Below are 21,721 nucleotides of genomic sequence, written 5' to 3'. Positions count from 1 at the left end.
TTTTTTGTTAAAAATAAATGCACTGTTGGTTAAGGGCTGTAAGTAAGCATTTCACTGTAATGTCTGCACCTGTTGTATTCGGCGCATGTGACCAATACAATTTGATTTGATTTGATTTGATTTGGACCCCCCACAGAGTCTCGTCAAGCAACTGTAGAGGTTACTGGTGGATTTATTTTGTTCTGGCCAACACTGGACACGCGTGGAGGAATATTCACGGAGATATCGCTACGAACAGATACATGTCGCACCTTGATCCATCAGTTGTGAGGGGGTGTCTGTTCTGTGGGGAGGAGGAGAGAGTGCAGCATCTGTTTTCTTCTTGTTACAGGCTGGTAGGGTTGTTTTCTGTCCTGGGTGGGTGATGTACAGGCCTAGAGTTGGGGCTGACTCTGGACCTATACGTTGGAGGGCCTAGGTATAACGTAGCCAACAGGCAAAAATGGCAATGTGGAAGACCAGAAAACACGCGATGCAGGGAGCGGAGTGTACGGGCCCCAGAGCTGTGCTGCTGGGGCTGGTGAGTGCTCGGCTCACACTGGAGGGAGCGGGTGTACAGACCCCAGAGCTGTGCTGCTGGGGCTGGTGAGGGCTCGGCTCACACTGGAGGGAGTGGGGTGTACGGGCCCCAGAGCTGTGCTGCTGGGCTGGTGAGAGCTCGGCTCACACTGGAGGGAGTGGGGTGTACGAACCCCAGAGCTGTTTTTTTTTATTTCACCTTTATTTAACCAGGGAAGCCAGTTGAGAACAAGTTCTCATTTACAACTGCGACCTGGCCAAGATAAAGCAAAGCAGTGCGATAAAAACAACAACAACAACAGAGTTACATATGGAATAAACAAAACGTACAGTCAATAACACTATAGAAAATCTATATACAGTATTAACACTGGAGTGATAGATGTGCAGAAGATGATGTGCGAATAGAGATACTGTGGTGCAAATGAGCAAAATAAATAACAATGTAAATAACAATATGGGGATGAGGTAGTTGGGTGGGCTAATTATAGATGGGCTGTGTACAGGTGCAGTGATCGGTAAGCTGCTCTGACAACTGATGCTTAAAGTTAGTGAGGGAGATAAGTGTCTCCAGCTTCAGAGGTTTTTGCAGTTTGTTCCAGTCATTTGCAGCAGAGAACTGTAAGGAATGGCGGCCAAAGGAGGTGTTGGCTTTTGGGATGACCAGTGAGATATACCTGCTGGAACGCATACTACGGTTGGGTGTTGCTATGGTGACCAATGAGCTAAGATAAGGCGGGGATTTGCCCAGAAGTGATTTATAGATGACCTGGAGCCAGTGGGTTTGGCAACGAATATGTAGTGAGGGCCAGCCAACGAGAGCGTATAGGTCACAATGGTGGGTAGTATATGGTGGGTAGCTGTGCTGCTGGGGCTGGTGCTGGCTCGGCTGACACTGGAGGGAGCGGGGTGTACGGACCCCAGAGCTGTGCTACTGGGGCTGGTGCGGGCTCGGCTGACACTGGAGCATGTACTGTATATGGGGTGCTGGTGAACCGTCTGGGTGTAGGGCGTCAGGGGGGACTTGGATCAGGAGGGGGACTTGTTTCTAGATTTCTAGGTCTGTTGAAGTGAAGTTGGGTTTGTGCTTTTGGTGATGTAACTGTTGGGCCAATAAAGGTATTCTAAAAATCTAAAACATCTCTCTCTGTTTTGCTCTCCCTCTCTGTCTCTCTCTCTCTGTCTCTCTCCCCCTCTCCCTCTCCCCCTCCTTCCCTCCCTCCCTCAGGTCTGAAATCCATCATGAAGAAGAACGATGCTGCTGACAAGCAGGGGAACAGAGGAGGAGCCAAGAAGAATCTCAAGTTTGTGGGAGTCAACGGAGGGTAACAATGTTTCTCTTAACTCCTCTATATCTGTCTCTTCTTATCCTGTCTAGACAGGATCTCTCTGTGTGTCCTCATACAGTGCTGTGTGTTGGTATGTATACAGTATGTTAGCAGCAAAGTACTACATTTTACATTTACATTTTTAGTCATTTAGCAGACACTCTTATCCAGAGCAACTTACAGTTAGTGAGTGCATACATTTTTATACTGGCCCCCCGTGGGAATCGAACCCACAACCCTGGCGTTGCAAACGCCATGCTCTACCAACTGAGCTACATACTACACCGTGTATGTTTACTATTGATTTGATTTAATCAGACCTATATTTAGCATGTTTAACATAATTAATTATGCATATTTTATGTTTAGCATAATGCATATGGCTTGTACAATACAGTGCTATACTATAGTATCTAATTAGATACTTACATACAGTTCTCTCTCTCTCTCTCTCTCTCTCTCTCTCTCTCTCTCTCTCTCTCTCTCTCTCTCTCTCTCTCTCTCTCTCTCTCTCTCTCTCTCTCTCTCTCTCTCTCTCTCTCTCTCTCTCAATTCAATTCGAAGGGCTTTATTAGCATGGGAAACATGTTTACATTGCCAAGCAAGTGAAATAGATAATAAACAAAAGTGAAATAAACAATCAACAATCAGAATGTACAGTAAACATTACACTCACAAAGGTTTCATAGAGACATTTCAAATGTCATATTATGGTTATATACAGTGTTGTAACAATGTTAAAATAGTTAAAGTACAAAAGGGAAAATTCATAAACATAAATATGGGTTGTATTAACAATGGTGTTTGTTCTTCACCGGTTGCGCTTTTCTTGTGGCAACAGGTCACAAATCTAGCTGCTGTTATGACACACTGTGGTATTTCACCCAATAGATATGGGAGTTTATCAAAATTGGATTTGTTTTCAAATTCTTTGTGGGTCTGTGTAATCTGAGGGAAATATGTGTCTCTAATATGGTCATACATTTGGCAGGAGGTTAGGAAGTGCAGCTCAGTTTCCACCTCATTTTGTGGGCAGTGTGCACATAGCCTGTCTTCTCTTGAGAGCCAGGTCTGCCTACAGCGGCCTTTCTCAATAGCAAGGCTATGCTCACTGAGTCTGTACGTAGTCAAAGCTTTCCTTAATTTTGGGTCAGTCACAGTTTTCAGGTATTCTGCCACTGTGTACTCTCTGTTTAGGGCCAAATAGCATTCCAGTTTGCTCTATTTTTTGGTAAATTCTTTCCAATGTGTCAAGTAATTATCTTTTTGTTTTCTCATGATTTGGTTGTGTCAAATTGTGTTGCTGTCCTGGGGCTCTGTGGGGTCTGTTTGTGTTTGTGTTTGTGAACAGAGCCCCAGGACCAGCTTGCTTAAGGGACTCTTCTCCAGGTTCATGTCTCTGTAGGTGATGGCTTTGTTATGGAAGGTTTGGGAATCGCTTCCTTTTAGATGGTTATAGAATTTAATGGCTCTTTTCTGGATTTTGATCATTAGCGGGTATCATCCTAATTCTGCTCTGTATGTATTATTTGGGGTTTTACGCTGTATACGGAGGATTGTTTTTGCAGAATCCTGCATGCGGAGTCTCAATTTGGTATTGTCCCATTTTGTGAATTCTTGGTTGGTGAACGGACTCCAGACCTCACAACCAATAAAGGGCAATGGGTTCTATAACCAGTTCAAGTATTTTTAGCCAGATCCTAATTGGGATGTCTAATTTTATGTTCCTTTTGATGGCGTAGAAGGCCCTTCTCTCAGATTGTTCACAGCTTTGTGGAAGTTACCTGTGGTGCTGATGTTTAGGCCAAGGTTTTTTGTGTGCTCTAGGGGAACGGTGTCTAGATGGAATTTGTATTTGTGGATCTGGCAACTGGACCTTATTTGGAACACCATTATCTTTGTCTTACTGAGATTTACTGTCAGGGCCCAGGTTTGACAGAATCTGTGCAGAAGATCTAGGCACTGCTGTAGGCCCTCCTGTTCTAGTGCCCTCGCCAATTCGTTGATATATATGTTGAAGAGGTTGGGGCTCAAGCTGCATCCCAGTTTCACCCCACGGCCCTGTGGAAAGAAATGTGTGTGTTTTTTGCCCATTTTAACTGCACACTTGTTTGTGTACATGGATTTTATAATGTTGTATGTTTTTACCCCAACAACGCTTTCCATCAATTTGTATAGCAGACCCTCATGCCAAATTGAGTCAAAAGTATTTTTGAAATCAACAAAGCATGAGACGACTTTGCCTTTGTTTTGGTTTGTTTGTCAATTAGGGTGTGCAGGGTAAATACGTGGTCTGTCGCATGGTAATTTGGTAAAAAGCCAATTTGATATTTGCTCAGTACAGGAAATGTACGAATCTGGTGTTAATGATAAAGCAGAGGATTTTCCCAAGGTTGCTGTTGACACATATCCCATGGTAGTTATTGGGGTCAAATTTGTCTCTGCTTTTGTGGATTGGGGTGATCAGTCGTTGGTTCCAAATATGATGCCAGAGCTGAGGATGATGTTAAAGAGTTTAAGTATTGTCACGCCCTGACTCAAGGGACTCGTATTTGTTGAGTCAGGGTGTGTATTTTCTGTGTTGTGTTTGGCTATGTTGATTGTCTATGTTAGATTCTAGTATGTCTAGATCTATGTTGGCCTGTGTGGTTCCCAATCAGAGGCAGCTGTCGCTCGTTGTCTCTGATTGGGGACCATACTTAGGCAGCCTTTTGGCACCTGTTAGTTGTGGGATCTTGTTCCGTGTTATGGTATGTTTGTGTGCTACCTTGGACTTCACGTTTCATTTGTTGTTTTTGTCGTGTGTTTATTCGCTTAATAAACATGTATGCTTATCACGCTGCGCCTTGGTCCGTCCCGTTCGTCAACGATCGTGACAGAAGATCCCACCAAAATAGGACCAAGCAGCGTGTTCAGGAGCAAACGCCGGGAATTAATCAGGAGGTTACTTTAGTAGATGTCCTCCTCGGTTGGGGGAGAATTACGGAGGAGGAGGCCGTCCGCTACCGGAAGGCGATGAAGGAGGATGCCCAGGTAGGAGAGGTGAAACGGCGCCAACAGTGCCGATGACGGAGACCCGAGAGGCAACCCCAAGAAAAATTTTTGGGGGGGCACACGGTGTGGACGTCGAGGCAGCAGGAGGCAGCGACAGGGCGATTCTGCAGGTTAGGAGAGGAGGCCACAAGGTTACGGGGGCTATTGGTTCAGAGGGAGCAGGAGTTATTTGGTCAGAGGGAAGAGCTACAGGAGGCTATAAGGGAGAAGGAGAGTGTAGAGGCACGGCGAGAGGAGCTGGTTAGGCAGCGGAAGGAGCAAGTGGTGCGTGTCGCCAGTCCGGTCCGGCCCGTTCCTGATCCCCGCACTAAGCCTGTGGTGCGCGTCGCCAGCCCGGCCCGGCCTCTTCCTGCCCCTCGCACCAAGCCAGTGGTGCGCGTCGCCAGTCCGGTACGGCCCGTTCCTGCTCCCCGCACCAAGCCAGTGGTGCGCGTCGTCAGCCCGGTCCGGCCCGTTCCTGCTCCCTGCACCAAGCCAGTGGTGCGTGTGTCCAGTCCGGCACGGCCCTTGCCTGTTCCACCGGTGCCTGGTCCGGCACCGGTCAGCTGCTCCACTCCGGAGCCAGAGCAATCCGCTCCACCGGGGTCCGGTCCAACTCCGGTCAGCGGATCCACTCCGGAGCCAGAACAATCCGCTCCACCGGGGTCAAGTCCAGCTCCGGTCAACCGCTCCACTCCAGAGCCAGAGCAGTCCGCTCCATCGGTGCCTGATCCAGCTCCGGTCAGCGGCTCCACTCCGGAGCCAGAGCAGTTCGATCCACCGTCGTCGGGTCCAGCTCCAGTCAGCGGTTCCAGTCCAGACCCAGATGTCAGCCCCTCTCCAGGTTCGGGGTCTCCCACACCAGGGTCCAGACAGGGCTTGGTACGTCGAGGGAGGAAGGAGAGGGGAAGCACCGCGCCGAGGTCCAGACCAGACCAGGGGCGCAACAGGGAGGTGGAGAGTAAGTGGTGGTCACGCCCGGAGCCGGATCCGCCTCCGAGGCGGAATGCCCACCCGGCCCCTACCCTGTTAGGTTTATGTGGCGCGGTCGGAGTCCGCACCTTTGGGGGGGGGGGGGGGGGGTACTGTCACGCCCTGACTCAAGGGACTCGTATTTGTTGAGTCAGGGTGTGTATTTTCTGTGTTGTGTTTGGCTATGTTGATTGTCTATGTTAGATTCTAGTATGTCTAGATCTATGTTGGCCTGTGTGGTTCCCAATCAGAGGCAGCTGTCGCTCGTTGTCTCTGATTGGGGACCATACTTAGGCAGCCTTTTGGCACCTGTTAGTTGTGGGATCTTGTTCCGTGTTATGGTATGTTTGTGTGCTACCTTGGACTACACGTTTCGTTTGTTGTTTTTGTCGTGTGTTTATTCGCTTAATAAACATGTATGCTTATCACGCTGCGCCTTGGTCCGTCCCGTTCATCAACGATCGTGACAAGTATAGCCAATTGGAATTTGTGGTCTATATATTTTATCATTTCAATTAGGATACCATCAACACCACAGGCCTTTTTGGGTTGGAGGGTTTGTATTTTGTCTTGTAGTTCATTCAATGTAATTGGAGAGTCCAGTGGGTTCTGGTGGTCTTTAATAGCTGATTCTAAGATTTGTAATTGATCATGTATATGTTTTTGCTGTTTGTTCTTTGTTATAGAGCCAAACATATTGGATAAGTGGTTTATCCCTACATCTCCATTTTGGATAGGTATTTCTTCGTCTTATTGTTTGTTTACTGTGTTACAATTTTCCCAGAAGTGGGAAAATGTATTTGCCATTTGAGTCAGTGAGTAGCACAATCTCTGGCTTTTGTGTGTCCTCAGTGGATGTGTGGCGGTTGTCAGGAGGGCTATCGGGGGAGCTGACAGGGGGGCTGTTAGGTGGGGGTGGGGTCTGTTGGGTTGGTTGGTCCTGTGTTGTCTGTCCCATTGTGATGTTGAGGTTGTGGTCAGGGTCTGAGGTGGGCTGTTCTGCTGGCTTCTCTGGGGGAGTGACCTGCTCTATGTCACACCTCATCTTTCTCACCTCCTCATTCACTGCTGTTAGCTGTGCCATGTGTTCGTCTCCCTCCTCCTTCACTGCTGTTAGCTGTGCAATGTGTTCCTCTCTCTCCTCCTTAAGTTCTCTCACCTCAGTCTGGAGTGCAGCCAGCTCTCTCAGACAGCCGTCCATCTCCACCTTCAGCCCTCCTGGTCTTGTTGGGAGGGTGTTGTTGTGCTGCTCTGTTTTGCGGGTCTGTTCGGTCTGGATTGTGTGGACTAGCTCTCTGAGCTCCACCATCTCTCTCTCCAGCTCTGTGAATGTATCTCTCTCAACAATGGAGGAACAGTGCAGTTGTGAGACCCTTGGCCAATACCCTCTCTCTTGACATAGGGGTAGTGTGCTCTTATAGCACTGTGGCATGTCAGTGGATGGTCTGTGTGGAAAATTAAGTTGCTTACGTTCCCCTCTTTGTAGCAGTCAGCAAATAGTGTCTCTGGATTGTCCTTGAGGAGCGTATTTTATTACTTATTCAGTGCAGAGTTATTTTCAATATCCAAAGGGTACTGTACTGTGATGACATCTGCACAGGGGGAAGCCATGGAGCAGGGGGCTTCAAAGGCCTCTGCATCTGGGTGGGGGCTGTGAAACTCTCCTGCCATTGTTGGGCTCAAGAATTTTCACACATCTCACTTCACACTTCAGTGCTAATTGAAGTTGCAGCCAGGTCTGTTCTGTCCTAGCAGCTTGGTAGCTTAGTAGCCTTATTTACTTAGCTTTATATAACAAAATTACCTAGATATTGTCTTTAACTTTTTGGTTTCAGAAGTAGCTTCAGACTGAACATTACTCACTCAGTTTTGGGTTGGATGGTATTTCCAGGTTTTCACTGTGTTTCTTCTGCAGGTTTTTTTGGTTTGCTATAAGTTTTTTCTTGATAGTCCTTCGTAGTAATAATCCATTCAGGTAATTGTGTCCAAAATCAAGATTTTAGGTTTGGATTGAAGATCTTGATGCAAAGGGTAGTATCCTGTAAGTCCTAGTATTTTAAATTGTTTTGTTTTTTACCCCCTTTTTCATGATATCCAATTGCGGCAGATAGCTTAGTGGTTAAGAGCGTTGTGCCAGTAACCGAAAGGTTGCTGGTTCTAATCCCCGAGCCGACTAGGTGAAAAACCTGCCGATGTGCCCTTGAGCAAGGCACTTAACCCTAATTGCTCCTGTAAGTCGCTCTGGATAAGAGCGTCTGCTAAATGACGTAAATGTAATGTAAATGTTGTCTCATCGCTGCAACTCCCCAATGGGCACGGGAGAGGCGATGGTCAAGTCATGCATCCTCCTAAACATGACCCGCCAAACCGTACTTCTTAACATCCCCCCGTTTCCTCCACCACCAATGCGGAGGAAACACCTTTCAACTGACGACCGAAGTCCGCCTGCAGGCGCCCGGCCCGCCACAAGGAGTCGCTAGAGCGCAATGAACCAAGTAAAGATGATGTTGATGAGATGTGAGTTAGATGGCAGAGGTGGTACTGCAGACCCATGGCCTCTAATCTGGCTGTGATTATAACAGGCTGGTCTAGCATTCATGCTACAGCACTGTTATAGCTAGCGTACCCTACCTGCTGTCTGGCCCTCCTACCGGCACACAACATAATTACTATAGATTAGCTACTACTATAGATTAGCTACTATAGACACACTGCTGGCCCGACAGCAGCCTGTACCGCTAATCAAAACTACAACAGACTCAGTCGGACTGACTCTTACCTCAGAGGAGAACTCAGCTCAATTTAGTTTATTTGATTTCTTACCTGATGAGGTTCATTCACACCACAGCTACACGGGAGACACATCAAGACACAACAAACAAGCATAATTGTGGAACAGTGGTGGGAAAAGTATCCAATTATCATACTTCAGTAAAAGTAAAGATACCTTAATGGAAAATGACTCAAGTAAAAGTGAAAGTCACCAAGGAAAATACTACTTGAGTAAAAGTCTAAAAGTATTTGGTTTGAAATATACTTAAGTATCAAAAGAAAATGTAATTGCAAAAATATACTTAACCTCTTAGAGTCGATTTCCGCGCCCCCGCTGAAATCTAAAAAGCATAATAAAGAAATCCCAATAACCATCCGTCAGTCTAAGCTAGAGATAAAGTCGGAAGTTTACATACACCTTAGCCAAATACATTTAAACTCAGTTTTTCCCAATTCCTGACATTTAATCCTAGTAAAAATTCCCTGTCTTTGGTCAGTTAGGATCAACACTTTATTTTAAGAATGTGAAATGTCAGAATAATTTATTTCATCACATTCCCAGTGGGTCAGAAGTTTACATACACTCAATTAGTGTTTGGTAGCATTGCCTTTAAATTGTTTAACTTGGGTCAAACGTTTCGGGTAGCCTTCCACAAGCTTCCCACAATAAGTTGGGTGAATTTTGGCCCATTCCTCCTGACAGAGCTGGTGTAACTGAGTCAGGTTTGTAGGCCTCATTGCTCGCACACGCTTTTTCAGTTCTGCCCACACATTTTCTATAGGATTGAGGTCAGGGCTTTGTGATGGCCACTCCAATACCTTGACTTTGTTGTCCTTAAGCCATTTTGCCACAACTTTGGAATTATGCTTGGAGTCATTGTCCATTTGGAAGAGCCATTTGTGACCAAGCTTTAACTTCCTGACTGATGTCTTGAGATGTTGCTTCAATATATCCACATAATTTTCCGTCCTCATAATGGCATTTATTGTGTGAAGTGCACCAGTCCCTCCTGCAGCAAAGCACCCCCACAGCATGATACTGCCACCACCGTCCTTCACGGTTGGGATGGTGTTCTTCGGCTTGCAAGCAACCCCCTTTTTCCTCCAAACATAACAATTGGTAATTATCGCCAAACAGTTCTATTTTTGTTTCATCAGACCAGAGGACATTTCTCCAAAAAGTATGATCTTTGTCCCAATGTGCAGTTGCAAACCGTAGTCTGGCTTTTTTATGGCGGTTTTGGAGCAATGGCTTCTTCCTTGCTGAGCGGCCTTTCAGGTTATGTCGATATAGGACTCGTTTTACTGTGGATATAGATACTTTTCTACCTGTTTCCTCCAGCATCTTCACAAGGTCCTTTGCTGTTGTTCTGGGATTGATTTGCACTTTTCGCACCAAATTACGTTCATCTCTAGGAGACAGAACGCATCTCCTTCCTGAGCGGTATGACGGCTGCATGGTCCCATGGTGTTTATACTTGCGTACTATTGTTTGTACAGATGAACGTGGTACCTTCAGGCGTTTGGAAATTGCTCCCAAGGATGAACTTTTGGAGGTCTAAAAACAATTTTCTGAGGTCTTGGCTGATTTCTTTTGATTTTCCCATGATTTCAAGCAAAGAGGCACTGAGTTTGAAGGTAGGCCTTGAAATAACTCCACAGGTACACCTCCAATTGACTTAAATGATGTCAATTAGCCTATCAGAAGCTTCTAAAGCCATGACATCATTTTCTGGAATTTTCCAAGCTGTTTAAAGGCACAGTCAACTTAGTGTATGTAAACTTCTGACCCACTGGAATTGTGATACAGTAATAATAATAATAATATGCCACTTAGCAGACGCTTTTATCCAAAGCGACTTAGAGTCATGCGTGTATGGGTGGTCCCGGGGATCGAACCCACTACCCTGGCGTTAGAAGCGCCGTGCTCTACCAGCTGAGCTACAGTGAATTATAAGTGAAATAATCTGTCTGTAAACAATTGTTGGAAAAATGACTTGTGTCATGCACAAAGTAGGTGTCCTAACCGACTTGCCAAAACTATAGTTTGTTAACAAGAAATGTGTGGAGTGGTTGAAAAACGAGTTTTAATGACTCCAACCTAAGTGTATGTAAACTTCCGACTTCAACTGTATCTGTTTTTTTTGCATTGTATGCGTCTCAATCCGCCACATCTGCTGATGTTGCACTTCTGCATCTGTGGTGAAAGGTGACAGAGCTAGAGCAGTGTTTGTCAGACCATGAAACATCCCGAAAGTCGGTCTTCTCACAAAATCATCTCAATCCTCCGAACGGTTTGGCCTACAAACTCTCACGAACACGATGTTGTTCTCCGTTTTGCTACGACCCCCACAAGTGTCAGGAGACTTGACTGAAGTCGGTACAGCCGATCTGCCAATTCTGTCTGTAGCGTCCGAACCATTTGGGCAAAGGTGAGACTCTCACGAACATGTACGTGTCGGATGTTTTGCTCTAGGACGTCCACAGGCCTCACAAGACTCGTCTGAATGTCCCCCGGCACCAGTTGAAAAAACGAATGGAAGTACTGTATATATGGAGACTGTTTAATGCCAAACATTTGGGGTTAAAGACATGTAAAAAAAAATCCTGATAACATTTGGGGTTAATTACATGTGTCCTGATCTTTCGTATATCTCTCAGATATAGGAGAGACACTTCAGAACAAACTTCCTTTTGATAATTGGGGACTATCTGTTGTTCCATGTAGTGAATCTGTTATTCAATGTGTTTGTGTGGGCTAATAGCAGTAAGACCAACATTTTTTTTTATACTTCAAGGGCTCTTAAAATTCTAAATCAAATAGCTAAATGATCCTTGGTATGACCTTCTTAAAGGTTGAGACTATGATGGGTTAAGTATCAAAAGTAAAAGCATAAATACATTTACATTCCTTATGTTAAGCAAACCAGACGGCATGATTTTTTTTTTTTTTTTTTTAATTGATGGCTAGCCAGGGCACACTCCAACACTCAGACATAATTTACAAATGAAGCATTTGTGTTTAGTGTTTATGCCAGATCAGAGGCAGTAGGGGTGACCAGGAAAGTTCTAAGTGCATGAATTGGATGATTTTCCTGTACTGCTAAGCATTCTAAATGTAACAAGTACTTTTGGGTGTCAGGGTAAATGTATGGAGTAAAAGGTACTTTATTTTCTTAAGGAATGTAGTGGAGTAAAAGTAAAAGTTGTCAAAAATATAAATAGTAAAGTAAAGTACAGATACCCCCCCCCCCCCAAAATGTCTTAAGTAGTACTTTAAAGTATTTTTACTGATGTACTTTACACCACTGTTGTGGAAGCAATATACATGATTAAAATGAACATTTCCAGGTAATCTATGTATTTCATCAACTGTTTGTGAATGGAATATTCTCACCTTTTAGATTTCTAAAGGGTTTACTGTGTCAGGCTATGGTTGCCCCTGACCCCTGAGCTAAACCAGGAAGTGGGTGCTGTTTATCCTGCCTCTGCTCAGATGTTTCCTCCATGCCCTCCTTGTTCCTAATCGCAACATAGAAAACACACACACACACACACATAGCCTTGAGAACACAGCACAGACTTCCCTCCTTCAGACTCTGATCACATGACCTCTCCTTACACTTCCTCTATTCACCCCTCTCCGTTAGGAATTCTGGGAATTCTGTGGCTCCTGAAAGAACGGTCCACAAACATCCATGAAGGAACAGTATTCTCTGCCTGACATTAGCCTTTCTGATCAAGGGCCCTATAGAAGTACCTTGACAGGGACAAATAAACACACATACCTTTTCATCAAGTACTACCTAAACATGCACCTTTCCATGAACCATCTATTCATAACATCCTAAAGACGAATGTCCCTCAATACACCTCACAAGGCCATGTTCTCACTGCTCACAGATTCCAAGATGTTACACATCAACGCTATGTTAGGTAAATGGCCAGCGCTGTGAGTAAATAGCCAGCACACATGGGGCTGAATGACCTTCTCTTGTCATATCTTGGAACTTGATAAGTCTCTTGGTACTTCAGTCGTCTCATTGATGCTGTTTGTTTGTGTCGTTAATGGCCAGGTATGAGACCACCTCCAGTGAGGAGGAGTCCAGTGGGGAGGAGAAGGAGGAGGCTGAGGAGGAGGTGGACAGCTCTGAGCCCGAGGAGCAGGAGGAGGAGCAGTGGGAGAAGGAAGAGCAGGAGGAGGGAGCTGGAGAAGCCCAGGGCCAGGGAGAGGCCACTGCCACAGGAGAGGAGGCCCAGGGAGCAGGAGCCCAGGCAAGGGAGACAGAGGGCCAGGGAGACCCTCAGGACCCAGACACCAGCCAGGCGCTCCTGGAGCAGCAGCCAGAAGCAGGGTGAGACAGACAGGGGATAAGAGGACTTCTTGATTAAGTTTCTTAACTTTTGCAGAAAATGTCCATCTCAGTGGAGGTCTTTTGAAATTAAATGAACTGTGAACAAACCACCTGCAAAGAAAATATACAGTTAGCCAAACAATAGCCAAGCCAAGTATAAATGGCACCTCTATCCAGACCCCTCTCATCCCACTGAGGTCTCCTTATGGCAGCCTGCTGTACCTTACCTGTCCATCCCTCATCCCCAATGTGTCTACTCTAGTCTCTGATGTCAGACACACAATCCAGGTCTTTGTTCAGGTGAGGCCAGCTGCATCCAGCCCCGGCCTCCAGTCTACATACAGCCTTCAGGCCCCAATGGGAGCAGAATGACAGGTGCTGAGTGAAGCATTAATACAGCAGCCGTCTGCTGCTGGGGCCCGGCCCTATAATGGTCTGGCCCCAAGAGCTGACCCCTTCTGCTGCGTGCACACACACACACACACACACGCACATAGTGAGGTATGAATCAGTGACAGGGAGGATTTGTGGGATATGTTGACTTCTTGACTCTGTCTCAGAAATAGGTTTATTTCTTATGCTGATCTACTGTATGATTATCACTAGGCCTGACATCTTTTGAAATACCTGATTTCCCGACTACCATTTATGATAATTGACTCAACCATTGCAGCACTACTAAAATATGTCTGTCTGTCATTATGAATTATTATGAAAGGTGGCTAAATGTTATGTTATGTTCACACAGGGAGACGATAGATAAGGACTTCATGGAGGCGTGTCACTACATTAAGGATCGCATGGCAGAGGTGGCAACCCCTGATAAAGAAATGGTAAGAACATTTCCCCTCTAAAGTCCAAACGGTAGCGCCTAAAGTGATCCCCGGCCTGCGCGGGATCGACACCAGTCTTCACACTGTGTACCCTCTTTCTATCTCCCAGCTCCACTATGTACCCTCCATCTGTCTCCCAGCTCACTATGTCCCTCCACCTGTCTCCCAGCTCACTATGTACCCTCCATCTGTCTCCCAGCTCCACTATGTACCCTCCATCTGTCTCCCAGCTCACTATGTACCCTCCATCTGTCTCCCAGCTCCACTATGTACCCTCCATCTGTCTCCCAGCTCCACTATGTACCCTCCATCTGTCTCCCAGCTCACTATGTACCCTCCATCTGTCTCCCAGCTCCACTATGTACCCTCCATCTGTCTCCCAGCTCACTATGTACCCTCCATCTGTCTCCCAGCTCCACTATGTACCCTCCATCTGTCTCCCAGCTCACAATGTACCTTCCAGCTCATTTCTGTCCCTTTCAATAAAACTAATTGAAAAAGTACAATCACTAACAAATCCTCAAACCTCAACCTAGCTTTATGTCCACATCCTGGTTCAACCCTAACCCTCAACCTAACCCTAGCTTTATGTCCACATCCTGGTTCAACCCTAACCCTAACCCTAGCTTTATGTCCACATCCTGGTTCAACCCTAACCCTAACCCTAGCTTTATGTCCACATCCTGGTTCAACCCTAACCCTCAACCTAGCTTTATGTCCACATCCTGGTTCAACCCTAACCCTCAACCTAGCTTTATGTCCACATCCTGGTTCAACCCTAACCTTCAAACCTCAACCAAGCTTTATGTCCACATCCTGGTTCAATCCTAACCCTAGCCTCAACCCTCAACCTAAACCTAGCTTTTTGTCCACATCCTGGTTCAACTCTAACCCTCAACCTAACCCTAGCTTCATGTCCACATCCTGGTTCAATCATAACCCTCAATACTCAACCTAACCCTAGCTTTATGTTCACATCCTGGTTCAACCCTAACCCTAGCCTCAACCCTCAACCTAACCCTAGCTTTATGTCCACATCCTGGTTCAACCCTAACCCTAGCCTCAACCCTCAACCTAACCCTAGCTGAATGTCCACATCCTGGTTCAACCCTAACCCTAGCCTCAACCTAACCCTAGATTCATGTCCACATCTTGGTTCAACCCTAACCCTAGCCTTAACCCTCAACCTATCCCTAGATTAATGTCCACATCGTGGTTTAACACTAGCCTCAATACTCAACCTAACCCTAGCTTTATGTTCACATCCTGGTTCAATCCTAACCCTAGCCTCAACCCTCAACCTAACCCTAGCTTTATGTCCACATCCTGGTTCAACCCTAACCCTCAACCTAACCCTAGCTGAATGTCCACATCCTGGTTCAACCCTAACCCTAGCCTCAACCTAACCCTAGATTCATGTCCACATCTTGGTTCAACCCTAACCCTAGCCTTAACCCTCAACCTATCCCTAGATTAATGTCCACATCGTGGTTTAACACTAGCCTCAACCCTCTACCTAACCCTAGATTCATGTCCACATCCTGGTTCAACCCTAACCCTAGCCTCAACCCATCCCTAGATTAATGTCCACATCTTGGTTCAACCCTAACTCTAGCCTCAACCCTCAACCTATCCCTAACCTACTACTGTAACCCTAACCCTTGTTTCCCCCTTTTTATAGACTGTTGTGATGGTGTTGTACCAGAAGTGGTTCCATGTGTCACAGTGTTTGTTTCTACTAGTGTGTGTCTGTGTGTGTGTTCTCCCCCTCTCTTCAGAGGCACGTCCTGACGGTGTTGTACCAGGAGTGGTTCCGTGTGTCCAGTCAGAAGGACTCTCTGGCAGACACCGTCACCCTCTATCTGAGAGAGGTGGGCATCGCCACGCCAACCCTCCTGCGTTACATCGTAAACCTGGCCGATGGTAACGGCAACACAGCGCTCCACTACAGCGTGTCCCACTCCAACTTCCCTGTGGTCAAACTGCTGCTGGACACTGGTATGGGATGTTCATACACCTCTCTACAACACACTGGTATGGGATGTTCATACACCTCTCTACAACACACTGGTATGGGATGTTCATACACCTCTCTACAACACACTGGTATGGGATGTTCATACACCTCTCTACAACCCACTGGTATGGGATGTTCATACACCTCTCTACAACACACTGGTATGGGATGTTCATACACCTCTCTACAACCCACTGGTATGGGATGTTCATACACCTCTCTACAACACACTGGTATGGGATATTCATACACCACTCTACAACACACTGGTATGGGATATGCATACACCTCTCTACAACACACTGGTATGGGATATTCATACACCTCTCTACAACCCACTCACTCTCCTTTATGTCACACCCTCTTTTCTCAGTCCCTACCTCAACCTTTTTTACTGAAAGGATATTTATGTCTTTATTCTCACGTTCGTTCTGAAACCAATATAGTGAACAAGACGGAGTGTTTCAATGCGAGATTTGTCTCTACCTCTACACGCGGTGGTGGAAAAAGTTCTCAATTGTCAAACTTGAGTAAAAGTAAAGATGCCTTAATAGAAATGACTCAAGTAAAAGTGAAAGTCACCCAGCAAAATACTACTTAAGTAAAAGTCTAAATATATTTGGTTTTAAATATACTTAAGTATCAAAAGTAAACGTAATTGCTAAAATATACTTAAGTATCAAAAGTAAAAGTACAAGTATGAATCATATCACATTCTTTATATTGTGTGTGTGTGTATGTGTGTGTATGTGTAGGTCTGTGTGAGGTGGATACCCAGAACAAGGCAGGCTACACAGCGGTGATGCTGGCCTCTCTGACAGCTGCTGATGGACCAGACGACATGGAGGTGGCTCTGCAGCTGCTGAGACAGGGAGATGTCAACGCCCGAGCCAGCCAGGTACACACAACATGTACACACACACACACACAGACACACCTGTACACACCTTTACTCTATCCCATTGTACAGTCACAGACACACACTAACAATGATCCACTACTCACTGTATAGTCACTCTATCATGCAGTCACAGACTGTATATTCACTCTATCATGCAGTCAAAGACTGTATAGTCACTCTAGCATGCAGTCACAGACTGTATAGTTACTCTAGCATGCAGTCACAGACTGTATAGTCACTCTAGCATGCAGTCACAGACTGTATAGTTACTCTAGCATGCAGTCACAGACTGTATATTCACTATCACTAGGGTTTATTAGTTTCTCAGAAATCTACCAATTTTCCTTCCTGAGAAAATTGGAACCATCCCAGTAATATCCCAGTATTCCCATTCAAACCGGAAATGCTATATAAAAGCATATAATACCAGCGCAAAAAATTAGACATGATTCTACCACTGGAGAAATGTGGACAGGAATCGAATGGTTTCGTATAGTATTTGTCAAAATTGAATCAACTCAATGTTCTGTCAATGTCACCACACAATTTGTTGATGTAACCTAGTTTAAATGTTGGTCTAAAATATTATGAATTTATTAGCCTACAGCCTAGTGAAAATGACATTTGTTTTAGCTTACCTTTAACTGAAAGATGTCAGCCAGCTTGTTTGCCCGTTTCTCTCCCCTTGCACCTGGCTATCAGAGGGATTTCGGAAGGTTGTGGCTGTTTTTACTTTATGATAACATGATTATTGTGATGACTTTGTCACAGGGAACATATCCGATTCTCCGCTAAACAGACAAGCAAATAGGCCTAGTGTTGGAGCTTCAGCACCATGGATAGCTTCAGCGCCATGGATAGCTTCAGGGCCATGGATAGCTTCAGGGCCATGGATAGCTTCAGGGCCATGGATAGCTTCAGCACCATGGATAGCTTCAGGACCATGGATAGCTTCAGCACCATGGATAGCTTCAGCGCCATGGATAGCTTCAGCGCCATGGATAGATTTAGCACCATGGATAGCTTCAGTGCCATTGAGAGATCCCTGAGAATCTAAGTCAGGCCCCTGCACTTGCTTTTGTTATTGTAACATCATGGAACAATGTTGCAAATGTCTATTTCCTTGAGCGCGTTTGTGGACACAATGTAGTAGCCTACCAAACATTTTGTTAAGATTGAGTATTTATATTTTGAGCTTCTGCCAGTGCCACAAAGATAGTTTGGAGATTTGTGAACGTGAGATGGAGATTGCCTTCAGTAACTGCATCGAGAGGTCGCGTGTAGCCTACATATGATAGTCAGCAATGCAATTTATAGAAGTCATGCAAGTAAGTGATGTTTTCTATTGGGGACTTTACGTTGAGTAGGCTAAATATGGTAGGCTGCTAGCGTTGTGATTACTGGTCTAATGTAGGCTATGAATTAAGCCAGAGAGTTGATATGTCCGGTTCATGCACGCAACTGTTCGCACGTGCATATTTTGTGTTTTTGCATTAGTGCTGCATACATTTTATTTTGTTAATTATTTATTAATATTTTTCTCGGAAAACGGGAAGGAGCTTGGTCAGGAAGTCCCGGGATACCGGTCACCGGTATTAAACCCTACTGTACACACACCCATTGTATAGACATACACCCAGTCATTTTTAGACACTCACACACCTGTACACACAGTCACCTATACACAATACTCACCTACTCACTCAGGACCACTGTACTTGCCTGTACTTGACCCACTACAAATATATACTGTAGTTTCCCCATCTCACATTTCATTCCTCTCCTCTTTGGTCTTTCATTCCTCTCCTCTTTGGTCTTCCTCTCTCTCTCCTGTTTTCTAGGCAGGGCAGACGGCCCTCATGCTGGCCGTCAGCCACGGTCGCACAGCCATGGTGCGGTTGCTGCTGAGCTGTCAGGCTGACCTCAACGTTCAGGACAAAGACGGTTCGACCGCACTCATGTGTGCATGTGAGCACGGTCACACAGAGATCGCTCGAATACTACTCGAGTCTGACCACTGTGACACCAGCCTCACAGACAAGGTAGGCACACACACATGCATATCACACACACACGCGCGCGCACACATAACACACACTAATGTGAACACACACAAGCACGCACACACACACTTGGACGCTCACACACACACACATGCACATACTTACACTTAAACATCAGCACATGCAGGTACTTTGGGCTTCCCAAAACATTGAATGTCAAAATAACCCAACGGTGCCACCATCTGGCTAAACGGTGAAGTGCATAATTTTCTCATGTTCATTGACATGATGAATGAGCACACAGGCTCTCAGAGGATGTCACATCGCCTAGCCACTGAGTGGCAGGGAGTTGACCAGAAACACACTGTCTTATTTTTCCTCCATAAAGTGATAGCAGAATGGCAGCCAGATAAGGCACAAATTAGCTTCTAGGTTAATGACTGTTTTGTGGAGATGTCTCTCTGGGTTTGACACACTAATTCATCCCTTTAGAAGGTATTATACTGCACTGGATATGTAGAGGTGTCTGTGTGTGAATGGCGTGGAGTGGGGCTATGGCTAGAATCAGACCTTCTTTAAGGCCTCCAGGGCATAGTCAGACAGGGGGCTAAAGTAGACCATGGAACCCCAGACAGAGCTGTGTGGGCTGGACTGTGGCTGAAACAGACAGGCTAAATAATTCACCTCTTCCTCTCCCATGGCCAGAGATGGTATTGTTCTGCTCTCACTCCTTGGTCCCACATTGTCTCACTATGGATCTCATGAAGAGACAAAAATATCACACGAGCCAGCCAGGAGTCTAACCTAGAATCTTCTGATCCGTAGTCAGACGCGTTATCCATTGTGCCACTTGCCAGTTGTTGGCGATGTCCTGTGTGGGTTTAGATTTTAGCTGTGTACGCTCATTACCCAGGTCTCATGTTTCTGAGGGGAAGGGGGGGTCTAAAGAACACACCCTCTGGTTAGTGGAGAGGACGGTATTCACTCTTCAAACATGATTGAACCACAACGTTTTTGTTTACTCCATGAGTGAAGAAACATTCTCTCTCTCTCTCTGTCTGTAGGATGGTCAGAGTGCTCTGTCGGTGGCGGTAGCAGCCTCCCACAGTGAGATAGTTGAACTTCTGAAGACCCACTCTGACTCCACCACCCAGGCCTCTAACCCCTCCTCCACCACCACCTCAGCCACCATCATCACCACCACCACCGCCTCTCTCCTCTGAGCCCCCTCCAGCAGCCCTTCTCTAACCCCTACTCCACCCTATCACTGGACTCTCCCACCCTGGACCCACCATAGCCCGGACCCCACTCCCCATTCACCACCACTCTATCTCCCCACCAACCAGAGCTCAGCTCACAGACAGGCCTACTGGACCTGAGCTGCAAGGAACCAGAATAACACACATTCTTCACATTTCTGCCAACATTCCGTGGGCGGGACTCTGGAGATATGTATCAACCGTTTGGCAGCCAGCCAATCAGAGAGGGACCTGTGTGAGGCAATCAAAGACCCCTGTAGCCATGGCAACAGTGGTGATTGACAGGTGATCCAGGAAGAGGGTAGAAAGACAACAGAAGGATGATGGATTCCAGGCAAAAATCATATTAAGCACATGAGCTACCTTCAAAATCTGTCATATTATTATCGATTATATGGTGTTCCTTCCTTTTTATACCATTGATAACATTACTATTATTTTATATTTGGACATAAGCCATTTATTGAAATCATAAAGTCTATGTTATTCTCGCGTTTTATCGGATACACACACTATATTTATTTTGCATTGCACTTTGTTTTAGTCTGTTTGATTGATATTCACACTGTAAATATCCTATCCATGCTTGGTTTGTTTTCATCAGTATGACTTAACGATTGACTCACTGGGACGTCTTCCAATATGAAGGGTGTATAGTAGGATGCAGCATGCAGCAATATAATAACAAAAAACGCAGAATCTTCCGAAGCTACTAAACTGCAGTATGTTGTAGTAACTGTCCACTTACTACTCTACTCAACTATCTACAACTCTTTTTCTCTTTCTCCCTCTCATGAACTAGCCTGGTCTCAGAGCATTTCGTATTATTCTGTACATAAATCCGAGACACTCCATTTCGTATGATTATTACGAATTATATTTCCTATTATATGTTACGAATTTGCATAACATACAATATGTTACGAATTTGCCAAACGTATGATATGTTACGAATTCTAGCTAGGTGGCTAATGTTAGCTAGCTTGCTAACGTTAGCTAGGCTAGGGGTCAGGGGTTAGGGGAAAGGTTAGCTAAAAGGGTTAAAGTTAAGGTTAGGGTTAGGTGAAGAGTTAGTTAAAAGGGTTAAGGTTAGGGGAAGGGTTAGCTAACATGCTTAGTAGTTGCAAAGTAGCAAAAATGTGTAAGTAGTAGAAGTTGCTAATTAGCTAAAATGCTTAAGTTTTCTGCGATGAAATTCAAACTCACAACCTTTGGGTTGCTAGACGTTTGTGTTATACGCTCACCCATCCACCCCGACCAACCACCCTCCTTTCGTTTTTGCCTTAAGAAACCATCTGTCTTATGTAACCATACCAAACTTAACATATCATACTAAATTGGGTGTTTCGGATTTACAGTTGAAGTCGGAAGTTTACATACACCTTAGCCAAATACATTTAAACTCAGTTTTTCACAATTCCTGACATTTAATCCTAGTAAAAATGCCCTGTCTTAGGTCAGTTAGGATCACCACTTTATTTTAAGAATGTGAAATGTCAGAATAATAGTAGAGAGAATGATTTATTTCAGCTTGTATTACTTTCATCACATTCCCAGTGGGTCAGAAGTTTACATACACTCAATTAAGATTTGGTAGCATTGCCATTGTTTAACTTGGGTCAAATGTTTCGGTTAGCCTTCCACAAGCTTCCCACAATAAGTTGGGTGAATTTTGGCCCATTCCTCCTGACAGAGCTGGTGTAACTGAGTCAGGTTTGTAGGCCTCCTT

The 21,721-nt window shown here is 45.4% G+C and overlaps 1 protein-coding gene across 1 annotated transcript in view; it reads left to right on the top strand.

Moving 5' to 3' along the window:
- The window catches only part of kank4 (KN motif and ankyrin repeat domains 4), a 108,060-nt gene extending 87,109 nt beyond the window's left edge, over nucleotides 1-20,951 (top strand). Inside the window, exons 4-10 of the mRNA XM_041840048.2 lie at nucleotides 1,748-1,844; nucleotides 12,701-12,979; nucleotides 13,728-13,812; nucleotides 15,591-15,810; nucleotides 16,585-16,727; nucleotides 18,572-18,772; nucleotides 19,798-20,951. Coding sequence (XP_041695982.2) covers nucleotides 1,748-1,844; nucleotides 12,701-12,979; nucleotides 13,728-13,812; nucleotides 15,591-15,810; nucleotides 16,585-16,727; nucleotides 18,572-18,772; nucleotides 19,798-19,956 — 1,184 coding nt within the window. The 3' untranslated portion in view covers nucleotides 19,957-20,951. The remainder of the gene's footprint in view (nucleotides 1-1,747; nucleotides 1,845-12,700; nucleotides 12,980-13,727; nucleotides 13,813-15,590; nucleotides 15,811-16,584; nucleotides 16,728-18,571; nucleotides 18,773-19,797) is intronic.
- The last annotated feature ends 770 nt before the right edge of the window (nucleotides 20,952-21,721 follow it).

The sequence above is a fragment of the Coregonus clupeaformis genome, chromosome 20 (assembly GCF_020615455.1).
Source record: "Coregonus clupeaformis isolate EN_2021a chromosome 20, ASM2061545v1, whole genome shotgun sequence".
In the NCBI taxonomy this organism is placed as follows: domain Eukaryota; kingdom Metazoa; phylum Chordata; class Actinopteri; order Salmoniformes; family Salmonidae; genus Coregonus; species Coregonus clupeaformis.
Note: the sequence above shows the minus strand (reverse complement) of the source record. Positions and strands in the feature narration are given on the sequence as shown.